The sequence below is a fragment of the Rissa tridactyla genome, chromosome 12 (assembly GCF_028500815.1).
Source record: "Rissa tridactyla isolate bRisTri1 chromosome 12, bRisTri1.patW.cur.20221130, whole genome shotgun sequence".
Classification (NCBI taxonomy): Eukaryota; Metazoa; Chordata; class Aves; order Charadriiformes; family Laridae; genus Rissa; species Rissa tridactyla.
Window position 1 is genome coordinate 9412588 of NC_071477.1, and position 15432 is coordinate 9428019.

The 15432-nt window shown below is 55.1% G+C and overlaps 1 protein-coding gene across 5 annotated transcripts in view; it reads left to right on the top strand.

Annotated features, from left to right (window-relative positions):
• The window catches only part of LOC128916398 (opsin-5-like), a 47052-nt gene extending 33884 nt beyond the window's left edge, over positions 1-13168 (top strand). For 4 of the 5 annotated variants that reach the window (XM_054217979.1, XM_054217981.1, XM_054217980.1 and 1 more), the window contains 5 exons: positions 1769-1856; positions 3497-3659; positions 4295-4422; positions 6362-6690; positions 7519-13168. In XM_054217979.1, the coding sequence (XP_054073954.1) occupies positions 1769-1856; positions 3497-3659; positions 4295-4422; positions 6362-6690; positions 7519-8073 (1263 nt within the window). In that variant the 3' untranslated portion in view covers positions 8074-13168. Of the gene's footprint in view, positions 1-1015; positions 1105-1768; positions 1857-3496; positions 3660-4294; positions 4423-6361; positions 6691-7518 lie in introns of all 5 variants that reach the window. The other variant, XM_054217982.1, reaches the window with a different exon arrangement.
• Positions 13169-15432: the final 2264 nt, after the last annotated feature.

Consider the following 15432-nt stretch of genomic DNA (forward strand, 5'->3'; position numbering starts at 1 on the left):
AGTGAGCCTATGTGAGCTGTAAACATCCCATGGGTTGTGTGCCCACCTAACCCAAGAAAGCCACGAAGCAGGCCACAGGAACCGTGGTCCGTTGGTATTGGGCTGTATGGGCCAGTAGCACAGAGAATGAAGAACTATTGGCAGGATCTCTTGGCAGTTTAACGCCAATTAGTGTCTTAAAATGCATTTACACGCAAAGCTAATTTACTCGTACTTCAGGTAATTAGCTCCATCTGTCTGAATGCAGCCTGGGATACGAGGTGGGCATTTTCACCTGGGTACAGATAGCAAGGGTAGTTGCTCTGTTTGTGAAGTCCATGTCAGCAAAACGCATGGAGAGAAAGACTCCGTCTCCCGCAGCGCTGGGCCCAAGCGAGGGCGGTTAGAGCTCGGACACGGATCTGTGCTGGGGATATTATTGTTATTCACCTCCTCCTTGTAAGGCCAAATCCGTTCCCTGTTCCAGCTTGCAGCGTGGCCCCATGAAGACTAGGCTGTGGGGCAGGAATAAGCAGCCTGTCGCCACTTGTCAGCATTAACCTGTGCCGTGTCTGGCCCCAGCTGCCTCCCCCTCCCCAGTCCTGCTTTCCAGCAGGGCACGGGTTTCAGTTCTCCCGCAGCGTGCAGGTAGGGACCTTGGGGAAGGAGGCAGGAATATTGCATGCATTAAACATCTCAGCAAGCAAGCTAACAGCTATTGAAACTTATAATTAAACTATTATTTTCTCTCGCCCCCTCTCTTTTTTTTTTTTTTCCTTCACCTGAACAAAATATTTTTCCATTTATTTGTTATCAGCGAAGGGAGTGAATATACTGAAACACGTCTGCTGTTCTGCTCTACTACCCCCTATTAACTTCCTAAGCACTGGGGAACCTTTGGCTCAGCTGCATGAAATAACAGGGAAACTAATTAGGCCGATAAAACTCAATGATTGAGTCAGGCACCCCGAGAAAGGGAATGACTTTTTACTACTATTTTGGTTTTTTTTTGTTAATACATGTGTTCACCCTCAAGTTCTCCACCGCCTGCACTGCTGGCAGCAGGGATCAGATTCGGTTACAGCTGGAGAAGGAAGGTCCCAGCCAGGAGCAGTGATGATCGGGGTGACAATTCCTTTCTGTCCCCAGCTTTGGGGTCTCCTGGGCCAGGGTTTGATGAACAGCTTGTTGCGGGTTCCCTTGTCTGCCTGGGCCCTTCTCAGCACACACTGTCCACGTCTCACAGCAGAGACAATTAATATGCCGCCGGGATGGCACCTGAACAGGTCTTGGCCGCATCGCAAAGAGAGTTTGGGCCAAGTCTCTCTGCTGGTGTGGACACGGGGACAGGCAGAGGGATGCGAAGGACGGGGCAAGCTGGGAGACTTTGCAGAACATGAAGCCTCCAGCTCCGAGCAGCCGGTCCCTGTGCCCAAACGCGCAGCGCCTGCTGCAGTCAGCACGTGGCTGAGACTGGCGAAGAAAATTTAGATCCAAAGGCTAATGCTAATCAGTAAAATCTGTGAGTTGAAGAAATGGTAATCAAGTGAGATTACCAGCCTGATCCTATTACGGGCCCCCTGCCCAGCCGGTTGGGTCAGTGCTGCCCACAGCCTTAATGAAGCCACCTCCTGCAGCGGTGGGGCTGGGGGGGTGCACGCTGCTGGCTTGGTTGTAGCACCGTGCCAGGAGCGTGTTGCAGAGCTGTTTTCCCCGGGAACCGAGAAAGCTGAGCACTCCTTGATTAGCCAAAATTCGCTCTTGCTTGTGTTTGTATCTTGCTTTGCAGATGGGAAACGCGTCCGATGCCTCAGTGTTCATCTCCACCTTATCGGAGAGAGAAGACTTGATTTTTGGCACGCTCTATTTAGTCTTTGGTAAGGAAAGATGCCTGTTATATCTCTCCCCCTCCTGCGGGCAGCCCAGGTGCCGGCCTGCCAGAGATCTTCAGGCCTTTTGCAGTCACTGGTGCTTTCAGAAGTGTTCAGTCGTTGGCAGAATAATCAAACTGGTCCTTCTCACATTAGCCCTCCCCGCGTTACTCAAAAGGATGATTTGGCCAAAGCTTGATGACTGCATTCCCCTCTCAGGGGAACTCCAAGTACCAATTATGTTTTTAAATATTTGGAAGTGGAAGAACAACCTTTCAGGAATGTGCGGTAACTCCTACTGCAGCCACCCGATGTGGTGGGGACTCTCTGTTAGCATTGCCAGCTTCATGACTATCGAAGGTGATTTGGACCTCCAGCTGGCCCTTGCTTTCAGCAGACGTTGCTGGTGAATGTCCTGTGAGTTGGAGTTAGTGGCACCAGAAAGCCAATGGGCAAAACTGAGGGGCTGGGACGTGCTCTGAGCTGGCCTGGCCCTGCTCGGTATGGGCCAGAAGTGTTTGATGGGCAGAGAAAAACCTTCCAGTTTTCTGAGCCCTGAGCAAGTTGTCTGCTAAATGCTAGAAGGTTTCTCATTCCCAGGAGGATGGGGGACCCAAGGGATGCTCATGCCACTGGGACTGCCAGCAATCCTGTGGGTACCTACAGCTCCCAGGAGTTAGTAAAGATAATCAAACGTATTTAGTACAGATGTGAGACAAGCTCTGTGGGAGAAATACTTTCTGAGGCTGGGAATAAGGACAAGCATCTCAGTACTCTGCCCTCCAGCAACTCCAAAGCCCTGGATTTGACCAGGTCTTGCGTGGGAATCCTGTTACTGAGAGGAACTTCAGTGTTGGCCATTCAGTGGCTTTGGAAGCTGGTTCTTACCATGATATTTAATTTACAGCCTAATCCATTAGGGAGAAACTCTCATCCTACCCAACCTGCCCCAAGAGCAGCAAAGATTCCCCTTCTGAGGACACTGAAACCTCTTTCCAATGAAAACACAATTACATAATTAAAAAAAAAAAAGAGAGAAAGCCCTTGTTATAAAATTTTAATCACCACTGTTGTTTTAAGTACACTAATAGCAAACAAAGAGCCTTCTTTTGTTTAGTCTGGATTTTTCTTGATCTTCATAATGCCTTTCTTCTTGTTTATTTTGTTACCATGATATTGGACAACACAGACTCACAGGAGTGACATTGCCAGAAAGAAATTAAAAAGGCGAAGGGGCCCAGCTCCTTGGCCTGACATCAGAAGAGCAATCGCACAAAGCTCCCGTTATTTATCTAGCTGGAAGGAAGTGCTCCCCTTGTTCCTTCCAGCTGGAAGAAGTGAGTCTGGCCAGATCCTGCACCCGGAGCCCATTGCAGTCTCATCCCATCACTGCCCTCCTACCAAGCACCTCTGTAGGATCTCAGGAAGGGGAAGGGATCAAATTCAATGTAAAGCAGCTCCAGATGTGCTCACAGAGCTCTGCAGGTCCCGTGGGCTCCCCTGCTCAGCCTGCTCCAGAGAGGGAAGCCTGGAGCCCTTTCCACCCTCTGTAGACATCTCTGGTGGTTGCTTCCAAACATCTCAAGATGATCCTGGCTCCTTTCCCGTCTCTGTTAGACAGCACTGTTCCTCTGCCTTCTCCGCAGGCATCGTGTCCCTCTCTGGGAACTCGCTGCTCCTGCTGGTGGCCTATCAGAAGAGGTCCATGCTGAAGCCTGCCGAGTTCTTCATCGTCAACCTGGCCATCAGTGACCTGAGCATGACAGTGATACTCTTCCCCTTGGCCACCTCCTCCTTCTTTGCACACAGGTACCTTGTGGAAGTGGCTCTGCGCTGGCCAATGGCCCCGGATGCAGTTTGCAAACCTTGTCTTGAAATGGGGAGATTCCTGACAGGGGTCCCCAGAGACCCAAGGAATCAGTCTGGTGGCACTGGGGCACTGTGTAACCTCTCAGACATCCATCCCAGAGCAGGTTGCTTTGCTGTTCCCTGTCCCTCCAGTTTATCACATAGACTTGCTGTAAAAGGGGTTTGGTGGTGGGTTTCCGAGCCAGCACCCACATGGCACGGGCACTTCAGTGTGTGTCGGTGTGGGTCAGGGCAGCTCCTGTACCCATGGCTCTGTCTGTGCCTGTCACTGGGATGCTCAGGGAACAAACTAGGGGCAAGATGATGCCCATGCTTTCTTGGGCAATCAGGCACCGGTATCGGTGCAGCCTGTTGCAGCCACCCCACGCGTGGTTGGCTTTGCTTCTGGTGTGGGACCAGTGGCTTGAGGCCCCACCACCCACTGCTGCTAGGAGAGCGGGCTGGGGAGCGCCCAGCCTTCCTGCAGAGCAGGGACCACAGAGAAAATTCCTGTCCAGCCGAGTGGCAGGGGCTGTCAGCCATCCGCCCCAGGCAGAGGGGAAGGGCTGGGTTTCCCTGCAGGCTTTCCCTTGCAGGTGGCTGTTCAACCAGGCGGTGTGCACCCTCTACGCCTTCTGCGGGGTCCTGTTCGGGCTGTGCAGCCTCACCAGCCTGACGGTGCTCAGCACGGTTTGCTGCCTGAAGGTCTGTTACCCAGCATATGGTAGGTGCTGGGATACGTTATCTGATCTATACTTACACCCCTCCCTGTTAACATAACCCTTTTTTTTTTTTTTTTTTTAACGGGCCAGATCCACCTCTTCTGGGAAAGCTTTGCCCCAGGGTAACCTATTCCCAGTCAATACGCTGGTGCAGCAGACTCTGAAGGCTTTTATCCCCTGTGTATTCACTCCCCTCCACCATCGTGGGGCTCTGGAGCCCCAGCACCCCGTGCCCCTCTGCCCATGCCCTGTGCACGCATCTCAGCCATCCCCTGCTTCGCTCTGGGGCTCAGGAGCATCATCCAAAAAGGTGTCAAGGAGGTTGTCCCCCTTCTGTAGAAAAGTCCCAGCGGCTGTATCACAGCAGGCTGCAGGGTTTTGAACGTCCGTACGCAGGTTTGAGCTTAGACTAGAGCAGACTCTGCATCTGGGAAGCCACAGGCTCTGGCAGCACAAGGAAGAGCTGTTTTCCCTTGTCCCTGGTGGGAGAGCCATAGGCCAAATGTATTTAATTCACTGAAATAATTAAAAGAGGAGGGCTGGGTTTGCAGTGTTATAGCTCAATTCTGTAGCCCTATTTTCACCTGGACTTCCTCCACACAGCTAATGCGAATGTTTGCAGCTCTAAGCTTGGGCACCAGCTCTTTGTAGAGGGCATGGAGTGCAGGGAGCGCCTGAGGAAGTGAGGGGACCCAGGATGTCCCCGACTCATCTACAGCTCCTCCTATTTGGCGTTGGATCTTAATTGCCTCAGCTCAGCTGCTCATTCTCCCATCTAGCATGTATCTTCAGAACAGATTTTGGGTTAAAGAACACAAATGGAAATAAAATGGGAAATCAAAGATATTAGTTTGATTTGCAGACCAGCACCCCGGGGTGCATCCTCACTCCCTCTCCCATGGCTCACTGCCCGTCTGCCCCGAGCCCGCGGCTGCTGCCAACCCCCAAGGTGCTTTGTCCCCAGCAGCTCACAGTGCGTCAAGGTCAATGCTGGAGCCGAGTCACCTTGGTTATGTGCCAGCAGAACACCTCAGGAGATCACTGAAAAGGTGGAAGGAAAGATAAAGATAAAAGTTGGCTCTTAAAAGGCAGCCCAGGTAGCGGTGGCTTTTCCCCGCGCAGGTTCTGCTTTCTAGATTAGCCGGCGCTTGGCAGCACGGCACCTTCAGCTTATCTCCCCATGATGGCCCGGCCCATTTTCTGTGAGGAAATGGCTAATCTCAACGTACTTTTAATTGCTTAGTTTCAAAGGAAAATGTTACTCCTGTGTATGGCTGAAGATTTAGCACTTTATACTGAGGTCTTAGAAGATCAGAGAGTTTTAGATTTGATGGGGGATGGGACAAAAAGGGAAAAATCCATGTCCTCCAGTGTTTCAGTCTCCCAGAGAGGAAAAGGTCCTTCAAATGACAGTGTCTGGAATGGCTTTGAGCAGTCTTGGAGCCAACCCTCCCTGCCCCATGCTCGGGCAGCCTCCCTCCCTCCCTCCTCCTCCCCTGGCTGCCCAGGGGTCTGTGGGTGCTGCTGTATCCCCGTGGGGCCGTGGGTGCGGTGTCCCCCATGCCACCAGCAGCCACACGACCTCCCACCAATTCCTCCTGTAGCTGAGAGAAGCTGATCCTCCTGCTTCCTGCGTGGGTTGGGGCAAACCCTTCCCTTTCTCGTGGCTCCTTGCCCTGGCCGCCCACCCAAGGGGACAGGAGGATGCCCGCGCATCCGGGGAGGCTGGGGAGAGTTGTCATGGCTCTGCCCACTCCGTGGCTGCAGTGCTGCCACGCTGTGCACAGCAGCTCCTGCCCTGCCCGGGCGGCCCCAGCCATGTCCAAGCGCGGCTGGCCTTGTCCCCAGCGCTGGAGCTGCGGGCAGTTCGGGGTCACAGCCCCTCTCTCTGCTCCCCCTCGCCCACGGGAACCCGTCCTCACCCCAATCCCTCCGCTGCAGGCAACAAGTTCTCGCCCTGCCACGCCGGAGTGCTGCTGCTGTGCGTCTGGGTGTATGCTCTGCTGTTCGCCACGGCCCCCCTGGCCGAGTGGGGCAGCTACGGCCCCGAGCCCTATGGGACAGCCTGCTGCATCACCTGGAAAGCCTCCAGCAGGGAGGCCACGCTCTACATCCTCGCCCTCTTCGTCTTCTGCTACCTTCTCCCCTGCCTCCTCATCCTCGTCTCCTACTCGCTGATCCTCTGGACGGTGCGGGTGTCCCGCAGAGCCGTCAGGCAGCACACGTCTCCCCAGCGCAGAGCCCACAGCGTGCACAGCCTGGTCATAAAGGTAGGGGAGGGCTCGGGAGGGTGCGGGGGCTCAGGGTGTCCCCAGCCCACCGCCCCAGGGCTGGCGAACATGGCAGACCCCTTCTGCCAGCCAGCGGTGTCTGCTGCTCCCGGTGAATTCTCCAGGTGTTTGTATCAGTGTGGGTAATAACACATTTCTCCTCATTTAAAGCCGTCAGGTGGGGGAGTTTTCATTTTGAATTACATTGGAAAAGATCATAAAAGGAGCTTGCATGAGTCATTGTTCCCCAGACTACAAGCTAATACTATAATTTACCAAGGATATGTCAAAAAAAAAAAAAGTGGATACCCTTTAAAAAAAACAACAAACACGAAAGAAAACAGCTTGCAAGCCTGGCCTTGAAGGAAACGTTCGTGTCTGCTTGGAGGAGGCGGGGTCTGAGCATGGCCCGTTTCCAGAGGCTCTCGGTCGCTCTGCACCCCGGCTCACAGGTTGCCGGAGGGACCTGAGCGCTGACAAAAGGCTGTTGGAGGCCGATGCCAGCCTGGTCCCAGCTGGGTCGCTGGGTGCTTCGTACCCATCTGCCATGGCAATTCCCAGGTTTTCCAGGTGGGATGGGGTGTGAGTCACTGGCAGCGAGTGCAGGTTTACGCGCCCACGCTGGGACCTGATGTCTGACAGCCCGATGCTCCGTGCGACGGGTCCAGAAGGCTGAGCAGCTTTCCCTGGGGATGTGACTGACTGTTCGGGGCCCCGTTGCACGTGGCAGTGGTTGTCAGCATCAGGCTGGGTTTTGGGGGGAGTCAGCAGCCCACGTGTGCCACAGGAGGCTCACGGCACCGCCATCTCCATCTCCTTCTCTTCCAGCTGAGCGTTGCAGTGTGCCTGGGGTTTCTGGCTGCCTGGACCCCTTACGCCATCGTTGCCCTGTGGGCAATCCTCGGCGACGCCAGCCAGGTGCCAGTGCTGGCCTTCGTGCTGTCGGCCGTCTTTGCCAAGTCCTCCACTCTCTACAACCCCCTGGTGTACCTGCTCTTCAAGCCCAACTTCCAGAAGTTCCTCTCCAAAGACAAGGTGCTCCTCCAGGCCATCCGCACCCTCCTCTGCTGTGGCTGCCCGAGGGCCACACTCCAGCCCTTCCCGTCCCCAGGCTTCGGTGACCACCCTGGGGCTTGCAGAAACTGCAATGACACTTTTGAGTGTTTCAGTAACTACCCCAAGTGCTACAAACTCCCCCAGGCGCCCAGCAGCTCGCCCCGGTGCACTCCCCTGGCTATCCTGGCCGATGGAGCTGCTTGCCAGCCGGGGCTGAAGAGGACGGTGCAGGTGATGGTGCTTGTCACACGGAAAAGGTCAGGCCTGGGCGCTGCCAATGTGGTGGGGGAAGCTCTGCCATCAGATATCATGAAAGACCTTCTCTGAGCCCATCCGTGCCCAGCTGTGTCCTACCAGCGCACTGAAAGACAAACACAAGCACTGCTTTTCTCTCACCTACGTATCTGATGGGTTCCCAGCAAGTTCTGCAGATGAAGTGACATGAAAGTTTAAGACCAACCTTGCCTCCCTCTCTACTTTGGCTCTTGTGGCTCTGCGCCTAGTATTTGCACTTGAACAAAAACAAAACAAAACAAAGAAAAAAACACCCAGTGCCTGAAATTCTGCCTAGGGTGCAAGTCCAGGGTGCGGTTTCTCCTGCAACTTGCTCTCTGGGCCCTTGGCCTTTGTTTTTCCATCCTGGTGCTCTGATGACCAAGTAGGAACTTGGTTGTTTTAAGAAACTGTGCCTGGCAGGGAGGGCTGGGGGCCAGGAGGCCCTGAGAAGCATCCTACCTCCATCGCCAGCTCCTACAGCCCCCGCTGACCATGTCCTTTCCCATCGGGGAGCAGGACCGTGCCGCTCAGCTACCTCACTTGGGATTATGAAGCATCTTCGTATACCTCGAGAGAGACTACTCCTGCGCAGGCTGGGCTACCCCACTCCCGTGGTTTGAATGCAAACCCAGCCCCATCCTAGAGATCGAAATGGGAGCTTGTCTTTAGAGTACGGATTTGGGGTTAAAGTAATCCCAGTGTGAGCAACAGCAGTCCCAGGTCGTGCTTTCCAGGCAGGGAATGCAGCAGCATCCCGCGGGCTTGTAGTCAGCATTTGGAGATCAGTGTGGTCAGTTCAGCCACGGGAGGAGTCTGGGAGGAAGAGGACCAAGAAGCTGTGAAAGGGCCTGGTGCAAAGCCGTCCATAGAAAAGTGCCCACGTTACCCGCTGTGGCAGGCGCAGGGCAGCCTTGCAGACGTCTCTCTCCAGTAACATGCGGTGAAGCTCACCTGGGGCGAGCTCGCGGGCTCCCCGTCCCACCCCCAGCGGCGAGCCGCTCGTGTGCCCAGCCTTGGGCACAGCGGGAGCTGGTTTTGCTTGGCAGGGGGTGGATAACATGGCCAGGGTGCTGAGAGAGCTTGGTTATGCCCCCCAAAATTAAGAGAGATGCATTCAAGGTGATGAGAAGAGTCAAGTAGCAGAGGTGGGAAACGTGCTGCCCTCCGGCACCCAGGTGGCCAGTTACTCCTGGGAGCGCCTGACGTTGTCACTGGTTAATGAACAAAACCACGCCACAACCCGTCGCCAGAGCTGCCGCGTTCAGTCATGGACGTGCCAAATAGGAATAGTGAATGTTTTTCTGCCCCGAGTGCTGGGAAGCGGCCGCTGCCCCGATGCCGTGGCTGCTGGGCTCTGCCTGCCTGGGAGCCGGCCCCGAGCTCTGCCGCCTCCCTGCGCTCTCCAGATACAGATACTGCTATTTTTAGCAATCGCTCCCAGAACCGGGATGTATTGCTGCCTTTTCTTAGCGCAGTCTCTGCTGAGGACACAGAGCACTTGGCAGAAGAGGCGTTACCTGCAGGGGCGTGCAGGAATACAGGGGAGCTCTGGGGGGAGCAGGCGGCAGATGCTCTGGTCATTTCAGCTACAACCTTGGTACCACTTGAACCCAGGCATGAAAAATACCGAGGCTTTTGGCCTTGGTGTCGCGGGGGCTGGCGCGAGCTCCACGGTGGGGAAAGCGTCTGCTGCGTGCGGAGGCACCCGGCGAAGGGTCCTGCCCCTGCTTTCCCCGCACGTGCCATCGTCACCGGCTGCTGCTGCGCCGCTCTGATCAGCGCACGACAGCATGGCAGTCATGGCACTCGCTTTTGTCCCTCGGTCATTTCCACTTAGCCGCTTTACCCAGCAGTTTCCCCGTGACGGGAGAGGGTCACCGGTACCTCTGGGGTGCGCTTGTGTCCTCCCCCGGATGGCTTTGCCCAGGTGTGATACCTGCAGGTGCAGACGGTTGGGGTAGGGCAGGGTTTGTGCACAAGAGCCAAGTAATAACTGAAAGGCCACGCGGGGAGCGACATTCCTGCCTTCGCTCTCTCTTCCTGCTATGCAAAAAAACCCCCCCACCCAACCCAAAGATGTGCAATATTTGCAAGGTGCTGCAAAGGAGCAAAGAAAGATCAGGGCAGCCAGTGAAGAGCGAGGACAAAGCTTCCAATGTGGGTGCAGGTTTCTAGGAGGGTCGGTGACTGCCCGGCCCGGGGCACGGCTGCTCAGCCCCTTCCCACCCCGCAGCTCGTCCCGGGCACCCTGGCACACGAGGGAATCATGAGCACTCGGTGTCTCTGCAGACTAGTCATCGTGTTCTAGAAATTTTATGTTTTCCAAGTAAATTCACTCATGCAAAGCCGGTGTTCGCCTTTGGTTCGGTTGTGCATTAGCGGCCGCGCCGCGGGGTAAATGGAGATACGGCCGCTGTGCGTGGGCAGGCGCGGCGCGGCGGGTGAGCGGTCGCAGAGGCACGGCCTGTTGGCTGGGAATGGGGGACAAGGAAACCTCTCCTTCCCCAGCAGCCGAGCCTTCCCCAGGCCGGGGGGAAACCGGTGACGGTGCCAGGACTGAGCTATGGCTCTACCTGCAGGAGAGGAGCCTCCAGAAGGGTGGCCAAGGGCTGATTTCCCACCGGAGGACACCAACACGAAGGGCTGCTGCCATCTCCTGGGGGCTTGCAGGGCATGGCCACCCTGGGATGCTCGGGGGCCAGGGACGTGACCCTGGCGGGGCTGTGGTGGGCTCAGGGACATGGTGTGGTCCAGACACGGATGCAGCGTTGGGTCCCTGCTTTCCTTACCAGCCCCCCCGGCCTGCCGCTTTGTCCCCTGCTAGCTGAAAAATACCACGGTCCAGAAATCACCTAAAGGAGACAGGAAAAAAAATAATCTGCAAATCCCCCAGGTCCTTTATTACTCCAGGAAAACCCCAGATCAGCATCTTCATCTTCAGTTCGGTGTGAGAATGCATAACATTGAGAGCAGGTAATACTGAGTATGCTTTAATCTACATCCATAGGGACACTCCTGCAGCTGGGGGGTCCGGGCAGCGGCACAGCAGCCATTTAGCAAAATCTCAATCACTTTTAATTAACTGTGGCCAGGCCAAACAGCAGGTGCAGGGTCCCTCCCCAGGGCTGCCATAACCCCAGTATTCCTGCCTGCCGGGCTGGACCCCTCCCCTGGCGCAGGGCACAGCTGGTGCCGATTTAATCAGCGTCCCCAGCTGGGAATGGTGCCATCAGCTGCCACCAATTACTTGCAGATAAGAGCTGCCCCCCAGGGGTAGTTCCTGTGGTGGCTGCTGGTGGGTGAGCCTGGGGCTGTGAGGAGGATGGAGGATGCTTCGTCCCTTCAGGGCTGAGGTAGGGTCTGCGTGGGCTACCGCGGTTGGGCGGGGGTTGGGAGGTGGTTACTGGTTGTGAGAACCCATTTCTTTAGCTTTTTGGTGGTGCCGCAGCCTGGCCCCCAGCTCCGGGCTGGGCGGGGGGCTGTGTTCTGTGTTGCTGCTTGGTGAGAGCCCGTCCTGGGGCAGGGGAGAAGCCAGGGCTGCCTTGGTGTGGGTTTGGCGCCTGGGCAGGGGCGCTGTGGTCGCTGCGATTCCCACTCGGTGCTGGCCGAGTGAAAGCACTCGCACCTTTTCCCAGTGGTGGCTTTATTTTCAAATAGTCACCATATTCCAAGCTCAATCCCCCTTTTGAGGCTGGAGATGCTGAGGCAGGCGTGGACATGTATGCTCCATTGATCTATACGTAAATAACATACCAAAAGCCCAGCCTGAGCCAGAAAACCTGCAGCAAGAAATCCTCCTCAAGGAGAGAGGCTCCTTCCCGAAGGCGAGCTGGCAGAGGCCAGTTATGACCACCATAAGGCAGCTCCAAAAGGTAGTTGGCCTACTTTGGGATTATTTTCTGCCCAAATCTCCCATGATTTCACATCCATCAGTGTCATAAAAGAAAAATGGGGAATAAGGTGACTGTTGAGGAAAGTCAGCGGAATTATAAATGTATGTGTAAGGTGGTCCTTGACACAGTGGTAGAAACTTCTTCCAGTGGCTCCAAACTATGGATGTTAATGTGTAGTTTGAGGAGAAATGAAGTCTTAACTCCAAGTTGTGACAAGTGTAGTGGGCACCTTCTGAAGTTTTAGTGCAGTTGCTTTTTTAAATAACCCCCCTCCCCCACCTCCAAGTGTTCCTCCAGCTTAATTGCTTCACCGTGAGTTCATTACTCCGGGCTGTGGTGGTTAATTGAATGTATCAAACCCTCCCAGCCCTGGCTCTGGGCGGTTGTGCTGCTGTTGACCTCCCCACCAGCAGGCCTGGGAGCAGGACCAGCCTCCCCAGCAGCTCCACGCTCTGGCAGGTCCCACACGAGCTCAGCCAGCTCCTGTTCAAATTTGAGGTGGGAATCGCTGATGACAATCCCGTCAGCTCAAATGAGAGCTGCTCCCAGCCTGCACCACGGTTCCAAGTAATGGCCGGCCGCCCCTTTCATCCAGACCCTTCGTACCTCCAAAATCAGCGGTTGCACAAAGCTGATGGTGCATGTTCCCCTCTCGTGTCTGTGTTCTGGTTGTGTCACCTCCTGTGGCCTGGTTCTTCTCGAAGGCTGGGCAGCCCTCAGCTGCAGTCTGTGCCACTGGCCTTTAAATGCAGCCCCCGCAGGTGGAAACCTCATCTCTGGGTGGGTGACCTCCCCTATGGGCTGCACGCGCGCTGGGAAAAGGCGAGGGGCGTTCAACAAGCAAAGCTCAGAGCCCTGGCCTTTTCCTTCCAAAGGTTAAGCTCCTGGAAAGGCAGATAATGAGTATGGCCTTCTGTCCTTTTACGGCAGCTTTTAGATTAGGCTGGAGAAACAGCCCGTAGGTGCTTTAATGTTTAAAATAAATGAGTGTCTCTTGGTGTGGTTGAGTTAAAAATAGCGTCTTCATCATGATGAAACCAAGGCAGGGAAAGCTGGAGGTGTCTGCTGCTGTTTGGCTGGTGAGTCACGAGCAGGCTGGGGCTGGGGTCTGGCTCTCGGGTACCCAGGGCAACGATGGGGCTCGAAGGTAGCGCGGGTAGATGGGGGTGCTGGTGGACGAGAAGCTGAACGTGAGCAGGCAACGTGCACTTGCAGCCCAGAAGGCCAACTGCATCCTGGGCGGCATCAAAAGAAGTGTGGCCAGCAGGTCGAGGGAGGTGATTCTGCTCTGCTCTGGTGAGGTCCCACCTGGAGTACTGTGTCCAGCTCTGGAGTCCTCAGCACAAGAATGACATGGACCTATTGGAATGGGTCCAGCGGAGGGCCATGAAGATGATCAGAGGGCTGGAGCACCTCTGCTATGAGGACAGGCTGAGAGAGTTGGGGTTGTTCAGCCTGGAGAAGAGAAGGCTCCAAGGAGACCTTATAGTGGCCTTCCAGTACCTGAAGGGGGCCTACAGGAAGGATGGGGAGGGACTCTGGATCAGGGAGTGTAATGATAGGACAAGGGGCAACAGCCTCAAACTGAAGGAGGGTAGATTTAGATTGGATATCAGGAAGAAATTCTGTACTGTGAGGGTGGTGAGACACTGGAACAGGTTTCCCAGGGAAGTTGTGGATGCCCCATCCCTGGAGGTGTTCAAGGCCAGGCTGGATGAGGCTTTGAGCAGCCTGGTCTAGTGGGAGGTATCCCTGCCCATGGCAGGGGCGTTGGAACTAGATGATCTTAAAGGTCCCTTCCAACCCGAACCATTCTGTGAGGTTGTACTTGATCAGGCTCTGGGCTATGGTCGCTTACCAGTGACTGCTGTGCAGCTGTCTCAGTGCCCAGAGACGTGTTGCAGTGGGGGACAGGAGTGGTGGTGGTATGTCCCCAGGAGGGATGTGCTGGAGCCCCATCATGTGCTCCACCGTGTGTTATGGGTGGGAGCTGGGGGCTCTCCTGGGTGACCGTCGGCTGGTCCCATGTGACTGCCCGGGCAGGGTGCTTGGGTGCCGTCCCAAGCCCGGTGGCATGATGGCTGTGCTCGGTGCAGCTGTCCCGATGGCAGTGCGAGGGAGTGGGGCAGGCAGGGGCACCCCTTCCCTGCCTGGCACAGGGGTTGCTGTCAGGCTGGCCAGTCTGACTGTGGTTTTAGTAGCCACAAGAATCAGGCAGCTCAGAGGGGCCTTTGGACCAGTGGGGAGACTGAGGCACAGCGCAGGCCCTGAGCTGGCGGTGGTGAGGAGGCAGAGCGGGTTTGCTGTGCTCTTGGGCAGTGGGGTGAAACCTGGTAAAAGCCGCTGCCGTCCTGGGGAGGAGGCGGTGCAGGGTGTCCTGCCCGCTCTCCCACAGCACGGCCATGCCAGCCTGCATCTGCTGGGTGATGTGGCTGGCCAGGGCACCTCCTGGCACAGCCTGCCGGGAGGGAAAGGGGGTCTGCTCCCTGCAGCCCCTGCCATGGGCTGGTCGTGTCACTTGGGGACTTTGCCCAGCTGTGCACTGCCTGATGGGAGGGGAAATGCTGCTGGAAACACCTTTTTCTTGCTTTCTGTTGCATCCTGAATCGTGCAGGGCTGCTGAGCCTGGGGAAACGCCTGCTCTGTGCCAGCACCCCGGGGAGTTTCAGTGACTCCCCTTGCTCCTGGGCCAACGCCATCCCCGGGACAGAGATGGGGAACTGGGGCTGGGTTCAGCCCTGCCCGGCTGCGGGAGCTGCTGGGTGCCATTGCTGGCCCACACTGTGCGTGATGGGCTTTGCCTTCATCAGCCGAGGCGCCTTGTTGCGGGCTAACGCAGGCTGCGGGACGGGCTGGAAGAGGGAAAAATAATGTCTGGGAGGCTCTGGGCTCCCCCTGCCTCTCCTTTGCTGTCAAGAGAAACGGCCACTGGGTTTGCAGCCCAGCAGGACTTTAGGGCCTCTGTAATCAGTAACATCTGCACTGTACTTCCTGGTGGCTCCATATGTAAGAGAGCAGAAAAAAAATAAGTTTTACACTGGCACAAGTTTGCAGATGACACCAAGTTAGGATGGGGCTGTGAGTACTTGCAGAAGGAGGACTGGAGTCTAATATTGTCCTCATAAAATAGGAAATGATCTAAAGTATCTGCAAGGCAAGTCAATAAGGAGACAGATAATTTTTCTTTCCTAAGCATATTATTCTAAGTGAAGAAATCCGAACTGTGAAATGACTGTCACAGAAAAGTCAATGTATTGATAAATGAATATGAAAATTAGTCACTGAAATAATGGTAAAAACTTCTTCTATTTGCTCCAAAATAAGGAAGTTGGGGCATATTTTGAGAGAACAAAGCTGTCTTAACTCTAACTTTCGACAAATGTAATATTTTCTTAATGGTTGCTTTTAAATGGTTGCTTTTTAGCTTTATGCTTTTTAATGCTTTAAATCAAACCATCCAAATTTTCTTCAATTTAATTGCTTTAAAGTGACTTCATTAGTTCTAGCTACATCAGTT